Source organism: Ochotona curzoniae, unplaced genomic scaffold (assembly GCF_017591425.1).
Source record: "Ochotona curzoniae isolate NIBS_2020 unplaced genomic scaffold, NIBS_Ocur_1.0 contig_1, whole genome shotgun sequence".
NCBI classification, from domain to species: domain Eukaryota; kingdom Metazoa; phylum Chordata; class Mammalia; order Lagomorpha; family Ochotonidae; genus Ochotona; species Ochotona curzoniae.
The window spans coordinates 1,097,121-1,120,164 of record NW_024464918.1 but is presented as its reverse complement, the minus strand read 5'-3'; the positions used below and the strand labels follow the sequence as shown (position 1 = coordinate 1,120,164).

At 47.5% G+C, this 23,044-nt stretch overlaps 4 protein-coding genes across 4 annotated transcripts; all 4 read left to right on the top strand.

Annotated features, from left to right (window-relative positions):
* Positions 1-4,168: 4,168 nt before the first annotated feature.
* On the top strand, positions 4,169-7,152 carry LOC121152027 (protocadherin gamma-A7-like). The gene is given in 3 exon segments (XM_040973936.1): positions 4,169-5,564; positions 5,567-6,591; positions 7,030-7,152. Coding segments are annotated over 3 exon segments (2,544 nt in total).
* A 1,805-nt stretch (positions 7,153-8,957) lies between these two features.
* LOC121152019 (protocadherin gamma-B4-like) lies at positions 8,958-11,362 on the top strand. Its single transcript, XM_040973926.1, is given in 2 exon segments — positions 8,958-10,371; positions 10,374-11,362. Coding segments are annotated over 2 exon segments (2,403 nt in total).
* Positions 11,363-14,073: 2,711 nt separating this feature from the next.
* LOC121168973 (protocadherin gamma-A8-like) lies at positions 14,074-16,569 on the top strand. The gene has a single exon (XM_040999754.1). The coding sequence runs from the start codon at positions 14,074-14,076 to the stop codon at positions 16,540-16,542; it is 2,469 nt and encodes an 822-aa protein (XP_040855688.1). The 3' UTR covers positions 16,543-16,569.
* Positions 16,570-20,359: 3,790 nt separating this feature from the next.
* Positions 20,360-22,917, top strand: LOC121152012 (protocadherin gamma-B5-like). Its single transcript, XM_040973913.1, is given in 3 exon segments — positions 20,360-21,918; positions 21,920-22,784; positions 22,891-22,917. Coding segments are annotated over 3 exon segments (2,451 nt in total).
* Positions 22,918-23,044: the final 127 nt, after the last annotated feature.

Sequence of the window (23,044 nt, the reverse complement as noted above, 5' to 3'; positions counted from 1 at the left end):
CTGTGTCCCAAACAGTAATTCTTCTACCTATTGAGCCATATCACCTGCCCCCCCCCAAAAGGTTTTCTATTTCAAAGAGAATAATCCTTTCTGCCAAGAGACAAGAATACTCAATATTTAGTTTCAAGGACCTGAATAATATTCCTAGAACTGTCCTTCATATGGATTAGTCACAGTCTCTGATTTTGAATTTAAAAGTATCTAAATAAAAAAATTACCTAGAGCTAATTTTTGGTGTAACGGTTGAGACGCTAGTTCCCGCCTTCAACCTGCAGCCCCAACTGCTGCATTTATTTTTTGTTAAGATTTATTTATTTATTGGAAATTCAGATATACAGAGAGGAGGAATGACAGAGAGAAAGATCTGTCCGATGATTCACTCCCCAAGTGAGCACAACGGCCAATGCTATGCCAATCCGAAGCCAGGATCCAGGAACTTCTTCTGGGTATCCCACACGGGTGCAGGGTCCCAAAGCTTTGGGCCATCCTCAACTGCTTTCCCAGGTCACAAGCAGGGAGCTGGAAGGGAAGTGGAGCTGCTGGGATTAGAACCGGCACCCATATGGGATCCCGGGCATTCTAGACGAGGACTTTAGCTGCTAGGCGCCGTCGGGCTCCCAACTGCTGTGTTTGGAAGTGAACCAGAAAGCTCTCTATCTATCTGCATTTCAAATATATAAAAATAAATGATCTCACCTACCTTACACCAATTCTGAGATGATAAAATAACTTTATGGAAGTTATTTTAAACTTCAAAGCAGTATAATGAACAAATATTTATAAGGACAAATATTTATAATTACCATTATAATTATTTCATTGTTAAATAAAGCTCACATATATTTTATGCTTAATAATATTTAGAAATGAAAATGAAGTATAACATATTCTCATTAGTTCCCACCTCTAAAAATTATACAGATGATTTGAATGATATAATTAAGAATGAGCAATAGAATTCTATTAGAAGTTGAAATAATTTATCCCTTTTATAGGCTTAAATTTTTTGTTTAAGAGCTAGTGAGACAGAGAGAGAAATCTCTTATTTGCTTACTCCCCAAAAGCCCACAAAGCTAGGAACAAGCCAGGCTGAACTTGGAAGCCAGATATCCTATCAGTTCTCCCACATGGATAGCAAGAGCCGTGCTACTTGAGCCATTGCTGCCTCCCAGATCTTCATTAGCAGGAAGCTGGAGCCTAAAGCAGAGCCAGGACTCAAGCCCAGGCATTCTGCTGTGGGGTGCAGGAGTCCCAGGTTGTAACCACCAGACCACAAACCTGCCCTCAATGCAGCATTTTTTAACCTAGATAAAATGAGGTTTCTGTCACAGAAGATCCTTATTAAAATAGTAAAGGAGAAGGGATTATCATTTTTATAATAGAGTTATTTACCAGAGAGAGAGAGATCTTCTATCTGGTGGCTTGCTCCCCCAGGGACCAGGAATTCTAATCTGCTATGTAGGTAGCAGGGACTCAAGTTCTTGAGCCATCATCTGCTGCTTTTCAGGCACGTTAGTGGAGAGCTGGGTCTGAAGTGGAGCAGCCAGGATTTGAAGTCATGCTACAACATGAGAGATGGGCCCCTCAAGCAGTGATTTAGCCTGATGTGCCACAATATCTACCCCCAGGATTATTATTTAGAAGAATGATAGATTTCAGTAATTATGTTCCAGTGGTATGAATTAAGTTATGCTTTGGCTGAGTAGAAAAGAGTGACTTTTTAGTTAATCTTTGTTGAGGGGGATTGCCTTTTGTCTTCTAGTGTTCACTCCCCAAGCCTGAAACTTAATCCAGCCATCCCACGGGGGTGGCAGGAACCCAATTACTTAAGCCATCCTTGATACTTCTCAATATCTACATGAGCAGGAACCTGGTGTCTAAAGCTGGAGCTGGGACTGGAACCCAGACACTCCCATGCAATAAGCAGGCATCTTGACTGATAGACTAATTGACTGTTTCAGAAAGGAACAAAGTTTTTTTAATTGTCAAAGTTGTTCTAAGAAGTGAATGCTAAGGAGATAGGAGAGACTTATTGGCACTCTTACAAAGTTCAAGGCCCTAAAATTAATGGAATGCAAGGGTTATATGATTTGATGAGTTTTTAAACTTAGTCACAATTTCATAATCCTGAGGTTGAGATCATGATTTGATAGTAGATAAAGTATATAGCCACTAATTCATTTACATTTGGTATGCACATGAAAAAAAGTAATTTGGATGATATCTTGGAGATGAATGAGCACCTCTTTGTAGTCTCTCAGTCTTCATAAAGATAACATTGATGTCTTTAAAATAAGGTGATAGAGTAATACTTCTCTTTTTTCTATTTTAATACATTGTCTGTTCAAACATATACTTGATTGGCCGTGTTCATATACCCTTGGTATCTCCAGTGTAAATTACCTGAGGTTGTGATTTAAAACCAATCTGATAAGTTCTTGAAGTCCCAGGAGAAACCTCAGTTTCTCAGATGCCACAGCTGGGGTTATAAGCTTAGACTTGGTAGCTTCCTTACAGAATGTATCAGAAATAGCTCTGCCAAACCAGACTTGGTTAGCGAGTTCTTCTCAAATTTGGACTGAACAACTTCTTTGGGGCCTTGCTCCAGGTTTTCTGAGTCTTCATCTCTCCTTGCTGATCTTTCCAGTATCTGACTTAGATTTTTTTTTTCATTCTTGGGTAACATTGTGAAATTTAGAGAGCAGTAGTGACCACTGCAACAACTTTATTTCATTTTCTTCTGAATCAAACTTGCGATAGTTGTACTTCAGCATTTGTTGTAGAGTGTTTCAATTTAAAAACATTTATGATCAAAAGATTATATTCACTTGCATATTCAAATCTGATTTGTTTGAACATATATGATATTATTCTTTGATGGTTTTGTAAGAATTTCCAATTTTAAACAACTTGAATCTTTGATATTAGATATGTAAGATAGTCTACAAACATGATTATTTGTTTCATAAACTTGAATGGTATGAATGCTTTCTACTATAGTACCAACCTTAGGCTGTTAAAGCTACACCTTGAACATTCATTGTCGTGGGCAATACTCAATAACACTCATGGACAGTGAGTTAGTTTATTTTCTTCTCTTTTCTGATATATCTGTGACCGTTTCATTTAAACAAAACATTTTATGAATGGAAAAACTATCAGATTCTACTCTCACAAACATAGCTCGTTCATCTGGATGGACCGACTCTTAAACATCTTGACAAATACAACTGCTAAGTTTTAGCAAGGAATCTCTCCACCACACAGATCACTAACATTAGTCTTCTGAGCTTTTAAGGAAACACTGCATTTTTGAAGCATCAGTAAAAAGCCTGACAATCTATTGGGCTATTTGGTCATCAGTGAAAGTCTATGGCCATACCACCCTGAACGCACCCGATCTTGTCTGATCATCAGTGAAAAACACCAATTTCTGATCAAACTTGTTTTTAAGAGACAGTTGCCAAAGGAGAAGGAGCAAAACCTGACAGAAACCTGGGAAAAGACCCACAATTTTACTTGGGAATGAACTAAGCTGAACTCCAAACAAGTGACTCTTCAACATAAAAACGTTTTATGAAGGAAAGAGAAGGGAAATGAAAGAGAATTCTGATAGAATTGTTCAAATTCAAGTGACTAAATGAGGGTTGGTATTTTTTCCAAATAACAACCAGTAATAACACACTCCCTTTAAAACCATAAAAGGATTTGTTTGAGAGAATGAGCTTATGCAATATTTTAATTAAACACTTGTTAGCAATCTAATAGATTTATACTTATTTTATGCTGTTGAATAACTTAGAAGATTTGAATACTGGAGAAAATGGAGGAATTTACTTGTAAGTATACAAAAAGGCTTCAAACAGGAAAATTTTAAAGAATGAAGCAATCATCTATAAAATCCATTTATTTTGCTTCAATATAGTGCAGTAACTTAGTAAGGACTCTGGGCGCCGCTGTTCACCGTTCGGAAGAATGGAGAGAGCGACCCTTAACAGCACAAAGAAAGGAGAGACTGAAACAAGATTTCTTGCAAGCGGCGTCAGACTCAAAACTCTCCTGCTGGATTCTGAACGCTCTTCCGAATATAGAGGGGTCCGTGCTGACACACCTGGGCTCAGAAGCGCCTTAGGAGAAAGCTCTCTGTCTTCACAAGCTCAGAGGGACAATGGCGGCGCGGCCGAGGGGCGCTGACTACGGGGGAATTGTCCTGCTCTCCATTCTGCTGGGGACCCGGTGGGAAGCTTGGGCTGGGCAGATTCGCTACTCCGTGGCAGAAGAAACAGAAAAAGGATCTTTTGTGGGCGACATCGCTAAGGACCTGGGGCTGGAACCGCGAGAGCTGGTGGAGCGCGGAGTCCGCATCGTCTCCCGAGGTAGGGCGCAGCTGTTCGCTCTGAACGCGCGCAGCGGCAGCTTGGTCACGGCGGGCAGGATAGACCGCGAGGAGCTCTGTGCCCAGAGCGCGCAGTGCTTGGTGAGCATGAACATCCTGGTGGAAGAGAAAATGAGTCTCTACCCTGTAGAAGTGGAAATAAGGGATGTTAATGACAACGCTCCTAAATTCTTGACAGAAGAGATAAACGTAAAAATAATGGAGAACGCAGCTCCTGGACTGCGGTTTCCCCTAAGCGAGGCTGTGGACCCGGATGTGGGTGTGAACTCCCTGCAGAGCTACCAGCTCAGCCCCAATCGCCATTTCTCCTTGGTCATGCAAAGTGGAGACGATGGAGTCAAGTACCCGCTACTGGTGCTGGAGCAGGCGCTGGACCGGGAAGAAGAAGCGTTTCACCACCTGGTTCTCATGGCCTCTGATGGTGGGGACCCGCCCCTTTCCGCCACTGCCCAGATCCAGGTGACAGTGGTGGATGTGAATGATCACATCCCGGTCTTCTCTCTGCCTCAGTACCAGGTGACTGTTCCTGAGAGCGTACCAGTGGGCACAAGACTTCTCACGGTCAAAGCTGTGGACCTGGACGAGGGAGTAAATGGAGAAGTGACATATTCTTTTCGGAAAATAACTCCAAAACTTATACAGCTGTTTCATCTGAATTCCCTGACAGGAGAGTTATCGACTCTCAAAGACCTGGATTATGAAGAAGCCAGTTCCTATGAAATGGAAATTCAGGCCCAGGATGGTCCTGGGAGTTTGGCCAAGGCCAAAGTCTTGGTTATGGTTAGGGACGTGAACGACAATGCTCCAGAAGTGACCGTCACCTCTGTAAGCAGCTCCATCCCTGAAAATGCACCTCTGGGCACAGTAATTGCTCTTTTCCACCTCCAAGATAGAGATTCCGGAATAAATGGAGAGGTGACGTGCACTATTTCAGAAAATCTGCCTTTTAAATTAGAAAGATCAATAGATAATTATTACAGACTAGTCACAGCAAAAAGCCTGGATCGGGAAAAGTGCTCTGTGTACAACATCACACTGCGAGCCACAGATGGTGGAACCCCTTCTCTGTCCACAGAAACTAACATCAGCATGCGTGTGACCGACACAAACGACAACTCACCCACCTTCCCTCACTCCTCCTATGCTATCTATGTCCCAGAGAACAACCCCAGGGAGCCTCCATCTTCTCCGTCACAGCACAGGACCCTGACAGTGACCAGAATGCCCAAGTCACTTATTCCCTGGTTGAAGACACCATTGAAGGGATGCCAATATCCTCCTACATCTCCATCAACTCAGACACTGGTGTCATATATGCACTGCGATCCTTCGACTATGAGCAGTTCCGAGACCTGCAACTGCAAGTGGTGGCACGTGACAGTGGGGAACCACCACTCAGCAGCAATGCCTCCCTCACCATCTTCGTGCTGGACCAGAATGACAATGCCCCCGAGATCCTCTACCCCACCCTCCCCACTGATGGATCCACAGGCGTGGAGCTGGCACCACGCTCTGCAGAACCTGGCTATCTGGTGACCAAGGTGGTGGCAGTAGACAGGGACTCTGGCCAGAATGCCTGGCTGTCCTACCGGCTGCTCAAGGCCAGCGAGCCAGGGCTGTTCTCTGTGGGGCTGCACACAGGCGAGGTGCGCACAGCACGGGCCCTGCTGGACAGAGATGCACTCAAGCAGAGCCTGGTGGTGGCCGTCCAGGACCACGGGCAGCCGCCTCTCTCGGCCACTGTTACACTCACAGTGGCTGTGGCTGACAGCATCCCCGCAGTGCTGGCTGACCTGGGCAGCCTGAAGCCTTCAGTGGAAGCTGATGAGGCAGACCTGACTCTGTACCTGGTGGTGGCAGTGGCCACAGTGTCGTGTGTCTTCCTGGCCTTTGTGATTGTGCTGCTGGCACTCAGGCTGAGGCGCTGGCACCACTCCCGCCTCCTGCATTCTGCAGGTGGTGAGTTCACAGGAGTGCCCACATCACATTTGGTGGGTGTGGACGGGGTGCGTGCTTTCCTGCAGACCTACTCACATGAGGTGTCCCTGACCGCGGACTCTAGGAAGAGCCACCTCATCTTCCCTCAGCCCAACTATGCGGACACACTGCTCAGCCAGGAGATCTGTGGGAAAAGTGATTCTTTGTTGACATCCATAGATTTTAATGAATGCAAGGATGAGCCCCCCAAAATTCAGGTGAGTTCAGGTCCTCTTTTGTATCCACAAAGAGTTGTATTTTGCTGACATGTGTTTATTATTTGCAAAGAAATGAAGATGGGGTAAAAAGATTTTTTAAAGAGGCATAAGCAGGTTTACCAGTTGATTTCATTGGTGATTCTTTAACCTGGCACTTGATAGTGTTAGATCTTCAGTGAAGACCCATGGATAAGATACAAGTGTAGAGGATCTCGGTTTTGTACCTTCCCTCCCCTTTTTTCATTTGGTTTTGTGAGGTCATGTATTGTATAAGTCAAAGTCAGTAAGCCTTTGTTGGTGTAGTGAGTTGGCACGAGTGAAGCGCGTCTCAACCACCCTCTTGGGATTCTCTCTAGGACTCAGATCTGTGGAATAGTCTTAGTTTTGTTCATTCAGAAACCTTTCTCTATCTCCGATTCCTGATTTCATGTTCCTCAGCCAGTCGAGCTGAATACATCCTTGTTTCCATCTATTTCAAGGAAAGACATCTGTTTTAGTTGGGGTGTTAGTGGAAGGTTGGATGAATGCCTCAAGGATTACATGTTTACCAAAGATGATTAGGGAGGTTAATGCCACTCTAACGGTCATTGGTCACAACAATAAAATAACAGCAAACAAGATACCCTTGGGAGTGGTGTAACTAGTATTTGTGAAGTAGGCAGTCACATGTTTTAATACTGATTCCTCATACTGGTGTAGTACGTATGTGAAGTTGGTCTGAGGCTCTCCAGGTGGAAGATTAGTCATTTGCTGGCTTTATGAAGTAACCATCTCATTTGCTCAAATCCTAAGCAAGTAATCCATTGTATTCACTCAGTCTTCTGAAAAAAAAATTATTAGATTCTAAAATTAACTACTTTCATTTCTTTAATAGTATTTCAGTAAAATTTCCTACTTCATGTGGTTATCATCAATAAAAGGTGATGACAAGGTAGGCTTGATCCCTGGGATGTGTTTGTGTATTAATAAAAGGACACAATCTTTCTAGAATACTTATGTGCTTGGTAATATTTTGCAAAGAATGGGCTGTGCAATAGAATGTGAGTCTGTTTCACACAGTGCAGTGGTCAAATGTATAATTACTTGGTAAGAGATAATATTTCCAGCTTCTCGAGAGGAAAAGCCCTTTTGTGAAAATATGGTGATCAGACTTTTGGAAAGAGAATAACCAACCACCAAACATCATTGAATGCTTATAAACGTTTTTAGACAAAGTCCTGTCTAGGACTAGCATGATAGCCTAATGACTAAATTCTTGCCTTGCATGTGCTTGCATATGGGTGCCAATCCATGTCCCAGATGCTCTGTTTCCCATCCAGCTCCCTGCTTGTGGTCGGGGAAAGCAGCACAGGATATCCCAAAGCCTTGGGACCCTACAGCCATGTGGGAGGCTAACAGCAAGATCCAGTGCTGCTGCTCTTAGAACTCAGTGATGTTGAGCTTCAAGGCAGAACGTCATTCCTCCTGGTAACTGAGGATTCAGGTTTCATTGGTCAGTTAGGAAAATGCGTGGTGTATTGTGGGAAAGAGAAGGATAGTCTGGTCCGTTTCAGGGTATATCATTTTCTCACCTGGAATTACCTGCTATAATGCAAGTGAAGATAAAATAATGTTACCAGAAGGAATTTAGAACTATTTGGGGGAAAGAGAAGAGTTCTTGGGGATATGTACAAATAACACTTTCTTAAGATGAATTCGGTATTACTGATGCTCTCTGGAAAGAACTCAAATGAATCAGCAGGAAGGAACCTAGAAAAGTGAAGGAAACTGTTGGACACAAGAGAGGAAATGTAGGATATATCCACTACACTACAAATAGGGATGAAAGGGCTCTGTTCTGAGCTGGTCTCGGCCAACCATGTGTTGCAGTCACTTTATTTTCATGGTGTGAATTTGAAGGTAGGAGTCATTGTGTCAATAAATACATATTAATCTACCACATCTACATGATTTCCATGAAAACCAGGAAATTTGGGTGGAGATATCTCTAACATTATCATTTTAAATATTATTAAATAGCTATATCAGTCAAATTTGTATGTTTACCTACTCACTGTGCTGCAATGATGAAGCCCAAGCAGCAGAGGCTGCAGTTCCCCTGTGTGGACTCTGGGCGCCGCTGTTGGCCAAAGTGGAGAGCGGAGCCCGCGCCCTCTGCTCGCGCAGCCGCTCCAGGCTTTCCAGGACAGCCCCACTGCAGAGCCCCGGGCCGGTGCCTTTGCCAGGCTTCCTGAACCGAACAAGAATCATCTCTGTCCCGCACTTGCAAGCCTAGCCCGTTCGGAGCTGAGAATCGCTGCACTACAGAGAGGGGATTTGTGGCCAGGTGTCCGCAGGCTGGTGAGCAACCCAAGGGGAGTGGAGGGATGGGAAAAGGGAGCAGCGCTGGCGCACTCTTTGCTTTGCTGCTGCTGCTGCTGCTGCCTTTGTTCTGCCGGGCGCTCTCGGAGCAGCTCCGCTACAGGATCCGCGAGGAGATGCCTGCGGGAACGGTGGTGGGGCACCTCGCCAGGGACCTGGGCATCAGCGTCCCCGGAGTAGCTGCTCGCAAACTGCGCCTGAGTTCCGAGAAGCCTTACCTGAGCGTGCGCGCCGAGAGCGGGGAGCTGGTGGTGAGCGGCAGGCTGGACAGGGAGCAGCTCTGCGGGAGGAAGCCTGCCTGCTCTCTGGAGCTGGAGGCTGTGGCTGAAAACCCGCTAAACTTCTACCACGTGAACGTGGAAGTTGAGGACATTAATGACCACGCGCCCAAATTCACCCAAAGTTCCTTTGAGCTACAAATCAGCGAGTCTGCTCAACCAGGGGCCCGGTTTATCTTAGGCTCTGCTTTTGATGCAGATATTGGTACCAATTCGCTGCAGAGTTACCAGCTCAGTCCCAATGATCACTTCTCGCTTGCGAATAAAGAGAAATCGGATGGCAGTAAATACCCTGAGATGATCCTGAAGGCCGCTTTAGACAGGGAAAAGCAAAGGTCCTACCACTTGACCTTGACTGCCTTGGATTCGGGGGATCCACCGCTCAGTAGCACAGCGCAAATTCACGTGCTGGTGACAGATGCCAATGACAACCCTCCTGTGTTCAGCCAGGACGTCTACACGGTGGGGATATCAGAGGCCGTGCACCCAGGGAGCACGGTGCTTCAGGTGACTGCCACGGACCAGGACGAGGGAGTACATGCACAGATCACCTTCTCCTTCAGCGAAGCGGGACAGATCCCTCAGTTTGAACTGAACCCCAACACCGGAGAGATTAGTACCCTACAGACTTTAGATTTTGAAGAAGTCAAAGAATATTCCTTTGTTGTGGAAGCAAGGGACGGCGGAGGCCTGATTGTACAGTGCACGGTGGAGATAGAGGTCTTGGATGAAAACGACAATGCCCCAGAAGTGAAATTCCAGTCCCTCCCCGACCTAGTAATGGAAGACGCCATGCCAGGAACACTGATTGCTTTGATCAAAGTATCTGACAAGGATTCAGGACCCAACGGTGAAGTCACATGTAATTTAGAAGGATATGTGCCTTTTAAAATGCTCACTTCCTCAAAAAACACGTATAAATTAGTAACCGATGGGGTCCTGGACCGCGAGCAGACCCCGGAGTACAATGTCACCATCACGGCCACTGACAGAGGCAAGCCACCACTCTCCTCCAGTGTCAGCGTCACAGTGCACATCGCTGACGTCAACGACAACGCGCCTGTCTTCCAGCAGCCCTCCTACGTGGTCCACGTGGCAGAGAACAATCCCCCAGGAGCCTCCATCGCGCAGGTCAGCGCCTCTGACCCGATCTGGGCTCCAATGGTCAGGTCACCTACTCCATCGTGGCCAGCGACCTGGAGGCACAAACGCTGGCGTCCTACGTGTCAGTGAGCGCACACAGCGGCGTGCTGTTCGCGCAGCGCGCCCTGGACCACGAGCAGCTGCGCGCCTTCCACCTCACGCTGCAGGCCCGCGACCAGGGCTCGCCCGCACTCAGCGCCAACGTGAGCGTGCGCGTGCTGGTGGGCGACCGCAACGACAACGCGCCGCGCGTGCTGTACCCGGCGCTGGCGCCCGACGGCTCGGCGCTCTTCGACACGGTGCCGCGCGCCGCCGAGCCCGGCTACCTGGTCACCAAGGTGGTGGCGGTGGACGCCGACTCTGGCCACAACGCCTGGCTCTCGTACCACGTGCTGCAGGCCAGCGAGCCCGGGCTCTTCAGCCTGGGGCTGCGCACGGGCGAGGTGCGCACAGCGCGCGCCCTGGGCGACAGGGACGCGGCCCGCCAGCGCCTGCTGGTGGCTGTGCGCGATGGCGGCCAGCCGCCGCTGTCTGCCACCGCCACGCTGCACCTGGTCTTCGCGGACAGCCTGCAGGAGGTGCCGCCGGACCTGAGTGAGCACGCGGCGCCCTCGGACCCTCAGGCCGAGCTGCAGTTTTACCTGGTGCTGGCCTTGGCCGCCATCTCCGTGCTCTTCCTGCTCACGGTGATCCTGGCCATCGCGCTGCGCCTGCGCCGCGCCTCCAGCTCCGCAATAGGAGGCTGCTTCCAGCCTGGTGCTGTTTGTTCAAAATCTGGCCCCGGAATGCCTCCCCACTACAGCGAGGGCACTCTGCCCTATTCCTACAACCTGTGCGTTGCCCACACGGGAAAGACGGAGTTTAATTTTCTAAGCGCTAGTGAGCAATTGAGTACAGGACAAGACATCCTCTGTGGTGACCCATCCGGGTCCTTGTTTCCTCTTAGCAATCCCAGTGAGCCGACCTCCCAAAAGGTGAGTTTCCCTTAAGGATTTCATACTTCTCATCGTGTACTCATGTCCATGTTCATACGACAAACAACAGAAAATTGTAGTGAGTTAAAACACAGATATGCTATTCTGAAATGGGGAATGAAATAGGAGCAAGTATCTATAAGCCATCTTACAGAGCTATGTGTTTTTCCCACTATGTGGAAATTGATGAATAGTTTTTTTAACTTAGCTGTATCATAAATATAAAATGAGGTCGTTTAAATCAGGTTTAAAAGTCATTTAAGTAAATCCTTTCAACTACAATTAGGTATTTTCTTCATTAATTTGACTTGCATGTTTTCCATACTGATATTCTGTTTATGCCTTTTGTTGTCATTTGTTTCATAAGCTTCTAGAAGCAGGCATTCAAATTAGATGTTATGTCCACTGGTTCCTTATAATTGTGAGCGCTCTCTCTCTCTCTCTCTCTCTATATATATATATATATATATATAGTGTTATATATATATAGTGTTAGTGTGTGTGTGTGTGTGTGTGTGGTTTGAAGGGGATACAAAGAGGAAAAGATTTACACAGTGGAAGGTCCACGCTGCTCATTAAAAGGCCAAAAGCAGGTTCTTCTTACTTGAAGGTTGTCTGTTTCAGGATTAATGTACATTGCATTCTTTTAATAAGATTTCCCACCAAAAAGGAGGTGCCAAAATGCTTGAATATAACTCCCAAACATTTTAGTATATAATTTTTAACATTTTTTTTTTATTTGAGAGTGAGACAGAGATCTCCATCTGTTGGTTCTGTCCCCAAATGGTCACAATGGCTTGAGCTGAGCTGATCTGAAGCTGGGAGCCAGGAGCTTCTTCCAGGTTCCACATGAGTGCAGGGGCACAAGGAAGGACATCAACCATCCTTCACTGCTTTTCCAGACATATTCAGCAAGGATCTGGATCAAAAGTAGAGCAGCTAGGACATGAACTGCCACCCATATGGGATTCTCATGCTGCAGACGGAGCCTTACCCTCCTGCCACAGTGCCAGCCCCAGTAGCATATAGCTGCCTTTTCTGCAACCCTAAACCAACATAATTAGAAATTGTCTAATCATTTTACTATCCCTAGGTGAGAAAGATGGTCTTGACTCTTCCTAAAGTTTCAACAAAATTTCACCAGTCAGTTTGGCGTACACAACAGAATGTGCATGCAAAGGGAATGGGGTTTGCTAGCCCTATTACAAGGTGTTAGATTTTCACCATCCCTTAGGAGCTGACCTTATGTCTACTGACCATTCTACAAAGTGCCAAAGATACTTTTTTGTAGTGACACTTCGACTTGACTTCTTAGCAATTGTGCATTCCATACTTTATGTGAGTTTTTAATCAAAGTGCTAATGAAGATCCAATTAACTTTATAGTAAACATTTACTCTAAACGTTAGATCTTCTTTAAAGGTGCATTTATTTATTTTACTTGAAAGGAAGAGGGAGAGGGGGAAATAGAGAATTCTTCCACCTGCTAGTTCACCCTCCGAATGGCCACAATCAGTGGGGCTACTCCAGGGGAAAGAACCCCCTTCTGGCCTTCCTTGTGAGTGGCAGTGCCCCACACACGAGCACCTCCCAGACACATTAGCAGGAAGCTGAGCCAAAAGCAAAGCAGCTGGCACTAGACTAGTGCCCTCACCTGGGATGCCATCATCAGAGGTGGCAGCTAGGCTCATGTGCCACAGTGCCCTCTCCAACTCTGCTTTAAAATGTAATCAGCTCTCTTTGCTGGAAAGAAGGAGAGGATTGTTTCTCTTGGCTGTGTATTATTTGTATCTTTCAAGTATTTCCTTTTGAAGTGAAAAATATCAGTAATTTGTGCTGATCACACAATATAATCTGAGCAGACTTCGTACAACAGGATTTCTCCTACCAAAATTTCACAATTTTAATGGCCATTGTTAGATTTATCGACATTTGGGAAGTGAACCAACATGGAAGAGTGTTGGTTTTGTCCCTCCTTCTTGTACTCTCCACTTCAAATACATACAATGCATCTTTAGTACTTTCAGAATTTTAATTCAAAAACTTTGTCAATGTTTAATAAAGTTAATATTTGGAAAAATTTTAAATCAAGGAAATGAGAAAGCTGCTATAGTGATTACCTTAAAACAAAATCATCTTCAATAAGTATTTAGTATCAAAAGTATTCATTTCTAATGCCAACTAGAGTTCTTTATTTGTAATCCATTTTGGAGATATTTACAGTTATTGTTAGCAATACAAAAATACAACATTTATTCTTAGAAGAGCTGATGTAAAGATGCAATTCAATACAGTGCTAACAAAAATTTTTGATCATTTCTTAATACTTCATAAAACTTTCACCTGATTCACCTCACACTCCTTGGAAATTTCTTAAAATGAGTTTGGAGACAAATAGTTTAAAAAAAAAATAATAATAAGCAAGTGGGATTTTATCTCAGCCACGTAGCAAAGTATCCGGTGGCTGTGTGTTTCCAAGTGCAGTAACTATTTAGGACTCTAGGCGCCGCTGCTCACCTACTAGGAAAAATAATGCAACTGGACTGCTATCAGATACGCAGAACACAGACCTCACAAAAGAACCGGCCAGCACAGCAGCGTTATCTCCCTGCTTAATTCGGAGCACTTCAGCTTTCCCTAAGGTGATGCTCTTTGAGACTGTAACACAGAGGTAAAACAAGACATTCATGCCCAGCGAAGATTCTGAGAGAAGTGAGTAGCAGAACAATGGCAACTCCACAGGATCACAGAGGACGCTGCAAGCTGACGCTGCTGTGGGTGCTGCTGGGGACGCTGTGGGAGATGGGAACCGGGCAGATCCGCTACTCAGTGCCAGAGGAGACGGACAAAGGCTATTTCGTGGGGAATATCTCCAAGGACCTGGGGCTGGAGCCGCGGCAGCTATCAAAGCATGGAGTCCGCATCGTCTCCCGAGGTAGGGCGCAGCTGTTCGCTCTGAACGCGCGCAGCGGCAGCTTGGTCACGGCGGGCAGGGTAGACCGCGAGGAGCTCTGTGCCCAGAGCGCGCGGTGCGTGCTGAATATTAACATCCTGGATGAGGATAGAGGACAACTCTTTGGGATAGAAATAGAGATAACTGATATCAATGATAATAAGCCACAGTTCCAGGCTGAGAATCTGGAAGTAAAAATTAATGAAATCGCTGCTCCTGGCGCGCGTTATCCACTGCCTGAGGCTGTGGACCCGGATGTGGGCGTGAACTCCCTGCAGAGCTACCAGCTCAGTTCCAATCTGCACTTCTCCCTGGACGTGCAAAACGGAGACGATGGGGCTGTCCGGCCCGAGCTGGTGCTGGAGCGCGCCTTGGACCGCGAGCAGGAGGCCGTCCACCACCTGATCCTCACCGCCCTGGATGGTGGCGAGCCACGGCGCTCCAGCACCGCGCACATTCGCGTGACCGTGCTGGATACAAACGACAACGCCCCGGTGTTTGCTCAGCCGACCTACCGGGTCAAAGTGCCTGAGAACGTGCCCCAGGGCACTCAGCTGCTTGCCGTGAGAGCCAGCGACCCAGACGAGGGAGCCAACGGGAAGGTGGTGTATAAATTCTGGAAAATTAATGCGCAACATTCCCCGTTTTTTGTGCTTAATGAAACTACTGGAGAAATATCAATCGCAAAAAGCCTTGATTATGAAGAATGTTCCTTCTATGAAATGGAAATACAGGCTGAAGATGGTGGGGGACTTCTGGGGAGGACCAAAGTGCTGATCTCTGTGGAAGATGTAAATGACAACAGACCGGAAGTGACCATCACTTCTCTTCTTAGCCCAGTGTTGGAGAGTTCTCCTCCAGGAACAGTGATTGCCTTCTTGAATGTGCATGACCGAGACTCGGGGAAGAATGGTCAAGTTGTGTGTCATGTAGGTGACCAATTGCCTTTTAAATTGGAGAAATCAGTCGATAACTACTATCGATTAGTGACATGGAAAGACTTGGATCGAGAAGAGGTCTCTAGCTACAAAATCACCGTGGTAGTCTCAGATCTGGGAACCCCGCCTCTGGCTACTGAAACCCACATCAGCCTGATGGTAGCTGACACCAACGACAACCCACCTGCCTTCCCTCGTGCCTCATACTCCGCCTATATCCCCGAGAACAACCCCAGGGGTGCCTCCATTTTCTCGGTGACAGCACAGGACCCCGACAGCCAAGAGAATGCACAGATCACTTACTCTGTAATGGAAGACACCATATCCGGGGTGCCTCTGTCCACCTACGTCTCTATCAACTCTGACACTGGAATCCTATATGCACTGCAGCCCTTTGACTATGAGCACTTGAGAGAACTGCAGCTCTGGGTGACAGCCAGTGACAGCGGGGACCCACCTCTCAGCAGCAATGCCTCCCTCACCATCTTCGTGCTGGACCAGAATGACAATGCCCCTGAGATCCTCTACCCCACCCTCCCCACCGATGGATCCACAGGCGTGGAGCTGGCACCACGCTCTGCAGAACCTGGCTATCTGGTGACCAAGGTGGTGGCAGTAGACAGGGACTCTGGCCAGAATGCCTGGCTGTCCTACCGGCTGCTCAAGGCCAGCGAGCCAGGGCTGTTCTCTGTGGGGCTGCACACGGGCGAGGTGCGCACAGCACGGGCCCTGCTGGACAGAGATGCACTGAAGCAGAGCCTGGTGGTGGCCGTCCAGGACCACGGGCAGCCGCCTCTCTCGGCCACTGTCACGCTCACAGTGGCCGTGGCTGACAGCATCCCCGCAGTGCTGGCTGACCTGGGCAGCCTCAAGCCTTCAGTGGAAGCTGATGAGGCAGACCTGACTCTGTACCTGGTGGTGGCAGTAGCTACAGTGTCGTGTGTCTTCCTGGCCTTTGTGATTGTGCTGCTGGCACTCAGGCTGAGGCGCTGGCACCACTCCCGCCTCCTGCATTCTGCAGGTGATGGGTTGTCAGGCATGCCAGCCTCACACTTGGTGGGCATTGATGGGGTACAGGCTTTCCTGCAGACCTACTCACATGAGGTGTCCCTGACCACAGACTCCAGAAAGAGTCACCTCATCTTCCCTCAGCCCAACTATGCAGACACACTCATCAGCCAGGAGAGCTGTGGGAAAAATGCCTCCTTGTTGACATCTGTAGATTTTCAGGAATGTAAAGATGAAGCTGCTTGTGCTCAGGTGAGTTCAGTTCTTCCTCTTGCAGTTCCATTGTGTTTGCGCTGATCTCAGGGTTTTGAAGATTAGACTGTGGTGATCTCTGAAAAGGCTTACCACGAGTATCTCTTGTCTAATATATTGGTGATTCTGTGAAACTCTCATCATCATTAGCTATTATTTCATTTACATCGAAAGGTTTAGACAACCTTTTAAAGACTCCCTAATTTACATTTAGCATTATTCACTTGCCACAGATTGTTCTTTAAGGGGTGTGTGTTATGTGGGTGTGTGTGTGTGCACGCATGCATAGAAAATTTTTGTAACTACCACATTCTTATATTCAGTAAAACATGTACTATGATTTTTTAAATTATGTTTAGGGTTGAGGCTCTACCTAAATTCTTGGAGATTTCTTTACTTTGGATCTCTTCTCTGCAATCTACCTTGTCCTCAGGTCCCATCTAAACTGCAATTTAGTCATAGAGTGTTTCAAAAACATGATTTTGGTGGGGGGTGAAATTGGACTTTAAAATGTAAAATGTTTGTGAGGGCGGTTACATGGGTCCATGCAGACGAGCGTATGGAATCTAAAGGCTAGAATGGCCATTCCTTCTCACGTAAAATATAAGCAAAAAGCAGTCATCAGGTAAGAAATACAATTTCATGGGCCCTGCACAGTAGCCTAGAAGCTAAAAGTCCTCACCTTGCATGTGTCAGGATCCTATAAGGGCACTGGTTCATTTCCAAGATCCTCCACTTCATATCCAGCTGCCTGTTTGTAGCCTGGAAAAGCAGTTGAGAATGGCAAAGACTTAGGACCCTGCGCCCATGTGCGAGATGCAGAAGAGGTTCCTGGTTAATGGCTCCTGACCTCAGATCAGCTCAGAACTGGCCATTGTAGTCACTTGAGGAGTAAGCTAGCAGACATTTCTGTCTCCATCTCTCTGTAAATCTGACATTCCAATAAAAAATAAATATTTAAAAAGCAATATAATGGCATTTTAAGCTATAGAAAGCAATTTTGTTTTGTTTTTTAAAGATTTACTTTATTTTTGTTGGAAAGTCAGATATACAGAGAGGAGGGAAGACAGAGAGCAAGATCTTCCATCTGTGGATTCACTCCCCAAGTGGCTGCAATGGCTGGAGCTGAGCTGATCTGAAGCCAGGAGCCCAGAGCCTCTTATGGGTCTCCCACGCGGGTGCAGGGTCCCAAGGCTATGGGCTGTCCTTGACTGCTTTCCCAAGGTCTCACGCAAGGAGCTGTACGAGAAGTGGGACTGCTGGGACAGGAAACAGAACTGCCTGGTGCCCACATGGGATCCACATGACACATGCAGGTGAGGACTTTAGCCACTAGGCTATCGTGCCAGGCCCTTGAAAGCAATTTTGTAAAAATATGAAAAAAAATATTTGGAACTGGTGGAAGAAAATGTCTGCTTACCATTCAAATTGAATTATATATTTTAAATTTTAATAGATTTATCAATGTTTATTGAAAAGGCAGATTAACAGAAGGAAGGATAGACAGAGTTAGATCTTTCTTCTACTAGTTCACTTCCGAAGTAGCCACAATGACTGCAACTGAACTGAACTCAAGCCAGGAGCCAGGAGCCTCCCAGTGTGTCCAGAGTCCTGAGGATTTGGGACATCCTCCACTACTTTCACAGGCTAAAAGCAGGGAACTGGATGAGAAGAAGACCAGCCAGAATACTAAGCGGGGCCCACATGGATCACAGGATTTGAGAAGGGAGGATTGGCCAATAGAGCCATTGTGTCAGGCCTTAAATATATATTTTTAAAAGAACAAGATATTTTACCTAATTTTATTTATTAAAGTTTTCTCTATATTTATTGGAAAGTCAGATATACAGAGAGGAGGGGAGACAGCAGACAATCTTCTGTCTGATGGTTCACTCCCCAAGTGGTCACAATGGCTAGAGTTGAAGGAGCTAAGCCAATTCAGAGCCAGGAATGCCAGGAGATTCTTTAGGGTCTCCCACACAGGTGCAGGATCCCAAGGCTTTGGGCCATCAATTGCTTTCCCAGGCCACAACTAGGAAGCTGGATGGGAAGCAGGGCTGCTGGAATTAGAACCAGCAACCTTATGGAATCCCAGTATGTTCAAGGCGAGGACTTTAGCCACTAGGCTGTCACGCCGGGCCCTACTCCATTTAACTATTTTTAAATCTTTATTCTTCCTCATTTGAGAGACAGAGAGAGAGAAGGAGAGAGATTTTCCATGAGCTGGTGTACTCTTCCAAATGACTGCAACCAACAATGCTGGGCCAGGTTGAGGCCAGTATCTCTAAAATTTCACTAGGTCTCATGTGTGTGTCAGGTACCCTAGAACTTGAGCCATCTTATGTGCCTTCTCCTTGCATTAGCAGGAAGCTGGATCAGAAGCAGAGAAACCCCAACTTCAACGTAAGATTCAGGATGGAAATTTCCCAAACAAAACTTTATGCAGTGGGCCACAGCTCCTGTCTCCATGCCCTCTTTTGTTATCAGGAGGAAGTAGAAGCCTTGATAAGTCAATTACTATTACTGAAGTGTATACCTCACTAGAATTGCATAGAGTTCCATTCTATGTTGCATATAGAGAAGTGACAGTTATCTTTTCTGTCATGTTGTGGTGCACAGCCATCTGAGGGGAGAGTTATGTTATCCACAATTCACAACATTTAAAAGTGTGAGGAAGCATCCTGGTTTTTTTTAAAAAAAAATGCATTTGTACTATTTCTGAAACTGTTCTCTAATTTTCTTTTAAATTTAACTATTGTAGTAGAAAGACCAAATATGACACATGGGTTTATGTAAATATGTACCTCATAAAAACAGTTTCCTGTTGCAAAGTTCAACATAAAGTGGGTACGGAGACAGGAAAACAGTGCAGTCCATTGGAACACTTCTTTGTGGGATAGATACGATTACTGCAGTACCATGTAAGAAAGAATTGATGTGCAATGACTGGAAGGGTATAAGCCATGTACCTTTGAGACATGAAGGAAAAAGACTTGGAATGGATTATCATCGCTCGGCTCAATCGCAGAGAGAATATTTCCTGTCTGGGATGAGAATATATTCAAGAAGTCAGACGAGTAAAGATCTATTTTATATATAAAGACAGAGTTGATACTGGGAAGAAGAGGTGTCCGGGGGTTGGTACAGAGTGCTGCAATTTTATAGAATAATTGTCCAAGGTATTGATGTATTCCACTAGGTGTGATGGAAAACAGCAATAATGCCTGGAGATATAGAGGGAAAACCAGCGCAATCCAACAAACGAAACGAAAGAATTATTGCCTATATAGAATCAAAACAAACGATGAACTTGTGAATTAATACAGGAGTCTGTCAGTGATATCTGCTCTAACTCATTGCAGTATAGGCCAAAAGTTAAACGAATGTCAAAAGTACACAAGGTTTGCAGAATGGTAGCAGCGCATTTAAAAAGCAATGTATTACTGGTAAAAAGTTGGAGGCAATAAAAGGTATGCCTGAGATAGCACTGGATGATATGTTATTAAATAGATGATCATCAAAACAGTATTCATTAATTAGGCCCACAATTAGTTACTGCTCTGGTTAAACTCAATCAGCAGAGGCTGCAGTTCCCCTGTGTGGACTCTGGGCGCCGCTGTTGGCCAAAGTGGAGAGCGGAGCCCGCGCCCTCTGCTCGCGCAGCCGCTCCAGGCTTTCCAGGACAGCCCCACTGCAGAGCCCCGGGCCGGTGCCTTTGCCAGGCTTCCTGAACCGAACAAGAATTATCTCTGTCCCGCACTTGCAAGCCTAGCCCGTTCGGAGCTGAGAATCGCTGCACTACTGAGGGGATCTGTGGCCGGGTGTCCGCAAGCTGGTGAGCAACTCAAGAGGGAGTGGAGGGATGGGAAAAGGGAGCAGCGCTGGGGCGAGGGGTCGCGCACACCCGCGGCAGCTGCTTTTTGCCATGCTGCTGCTGCTGCTGCTGCCTTTGTTCTGCCGGGCGCTCTCGGAGCAGCTCCGCTACAGGATCCGCGAGGAGATGCCTGCGGGAACGGTGGTGGGGCACCTCGCCAGGGACCTGGGCATCAGCGTCCCCGGAGTAGCTGCTCGCAAACTGCGCCTGAGTTCCGAGAAGCCTTACCTGAGCGTGCGCGCCGAGAGCGGGGAGCTGGTGGTGAGCGGCAGGCTGGACAGGGAGCAGCTCTGCGGGAGGAAGCCTGCCTGCTCTCTGGAGCTGGAAGCTGTGGCTGAAAACCCGCTAAACTTATACGACGTGAACGTGGAAGTTGAGGACATTAATGACCACGCGCCCAAATTCACCCAAAGTTCCTTTGAGCTACAAATCAGTGAGTCTGCGCATCCAGGGGCACGATTCATATTGGAAGCTGCAGAAGACTCCGATATTGGCTTAAACGCTCTACAGAATTATCAGCTGTCTCCTAGTGCTAGTTTCTCCTTGATAAATAAGGAGAAAGAAGACGGTAGTAAGTACCCGGAACTGGTCCTGGAGAAATCCCTGGATCGGGAAGAACAAAGTGAGCACCGGCTAGTCCTGACGGCCTGGGACGGCGGAGACCCGGCCCTAAGCGGAAGCACTGAGCTGCGGATCAGGGTCACTGACGCCAACGACAACCCCCCTGTGTTCACCCAGGAGGTGTACAGGGTCAGCCTTCGGGAAAACTCGCCCCGGGGCACCCTGGTACTGCAAGTGTCAGCCAGCGACCAGGACGAGGGCGTCAACGCAGAAATCACATATTCCTTCCAGAGAACTAGCCAAGTCTTTGATCTGAATCCCAAGAGTGGGGAAATGACTACTCGGCAGTCATTGGACTATGAAGAAACCAAGGAGTATTCCCTAGTAGTGGAAGGCAGAGATGGTGGGGGAATGGTTGCACAATGTACAGTTGAAATCAAAATTCAGGATGAAAATGACAACAGCCCAGAAGTCAGGTTCCACTCAGTCCTGGACATGATTCTGGAAGACTCCGTGCCTGGAGCACTAATAGCTTTGATCAAAGTATCTGACAAGGATTCCGGGGAAAATGGGGAGGTTAATTGTGAATTAGAAGGTGATGTCCCTTTTAAGATAATCTCTTCGTCCAAAAATTCATACAAATTGGTGACAGACGGAGGGCTTGACCAGGAACGGACTGCAGAGTACAATGTCACCATCACGGCCACTGACAGAGGCAAGCCACCACTCTCCTCCAGTGTCAGCGTCACAGTGCACATCGCTGACGTCAACGACAACGCGCCTGTCTTCCAGCAGCCCTCCTACGTGGTCCACGTGGCAGAGAACAATCCCCCAGGAGCCTCCATCGCGCAGGTCAGCGCCTCCGACCCGGATCTGGGCTCCAATGGTCAGGTCACCTACTCCATCGTGGCCAGCGACCTGGAGGCACAAACGCTGGCGTCCTACGTGTCAGTGAGCGCACACAGCGGCGTGCTGTTCGCGCAGCGCCCTGGACCACGAGCAGCTGCGCGCCTTCCACCTCACGCTGCAGGCCCGCGACCAGGGCTCGCCCGCACTCAGCGCCAACGTGAGCGTGCGCGTGCTGGTGGGCGACCGCAACGACAACGCGCCGCGCGTGCTGTACCCGGCGCTGGCGCCCGACGGCTCGGCGCTCTTCGACACGGTGCCGCGCGCCGCCGAGCCCGGCTACCTGGTCACCAAGGTGGTGGCGGTGGACGCCGACTCTGGCCACAACGCCTGGCTCTCGTACCACGTGCTGCAGGCCAGCGAGCCCGGGCTCTTCAGCCTGGGGCTGCGCACGGGCGAGGTGCGCACAGCGCGCGCCCTGGGCGACAGGGACGCGGCCCGCCAGCGCCTGCTGGTGGCTGTGCGCGATGGCGGCCAGCCGCCGCTGTCTGCCACCGCCACGCTGCACCTGGTCTTCGCGGACAGCCTGCAGGAGGTGCCGCCGGACCTGAGTGAGCACGCGGCGCCCTCGGACCCTCAGGCCGAGCTGCAGTTTTACCTGGTGCTGGCCTTGGCCGCCATCTCCGTGCTCTTCCTGCTCACGGTGATCCTGGCCATCGCGCTGCGCCTGCGCCGCTCCTCCAGCTCCGCAATAGGAGGCTGCTTCCAGGCTGGTGCTGTCTGTTCAAAATCTGGCCCCGGAATGCCTCCCCACTACAGCGAGGGCACTCTGCCCTATTCCTACAACCTGTGCGTTGCCCACACGGGAAAGACGGAGTTTAATTTTCTAAGCGCTAGTGAGCAGTTGAGTACAGGACAAGACATCCTCTGTGGTGACCCATCCGGGTCCTTGTTTCCTCTTAGCAATCCCAGCGAGCCGACCTCCCAACCCGAGATTCTAACACCGGTGAGTTTCACTTATGATTATACTTCCTTTCCATCTTCCATCTTATTTTCTGAATTTGTATTGAACAGATGACCCTGTTGTGTCTAGTGAGTTTGCGTCATTGCAGTTATACTTGAAGAGGGTGGAAGTTTGATTGTCCAGGAGATTGGTAAATTGTGTGTGATTGTGTGACTTAAGTGGAGGTAGTTTTATGGCTGTATCCTTGTGAGAATGTCTGTTTAACTTTATGACAAACATTTGGACTGTTTTGCCTTAATTTT

What these genes read in the sequence shown, in the direction of transcription:
- LOC121168973 (XM_040999754.1), top strand. Translation starts at nt 14,074, where the DNA reads ATGGCAACTCCACAGGATCACAGAGGACGCTGCAAGCTGACGCTGCTG.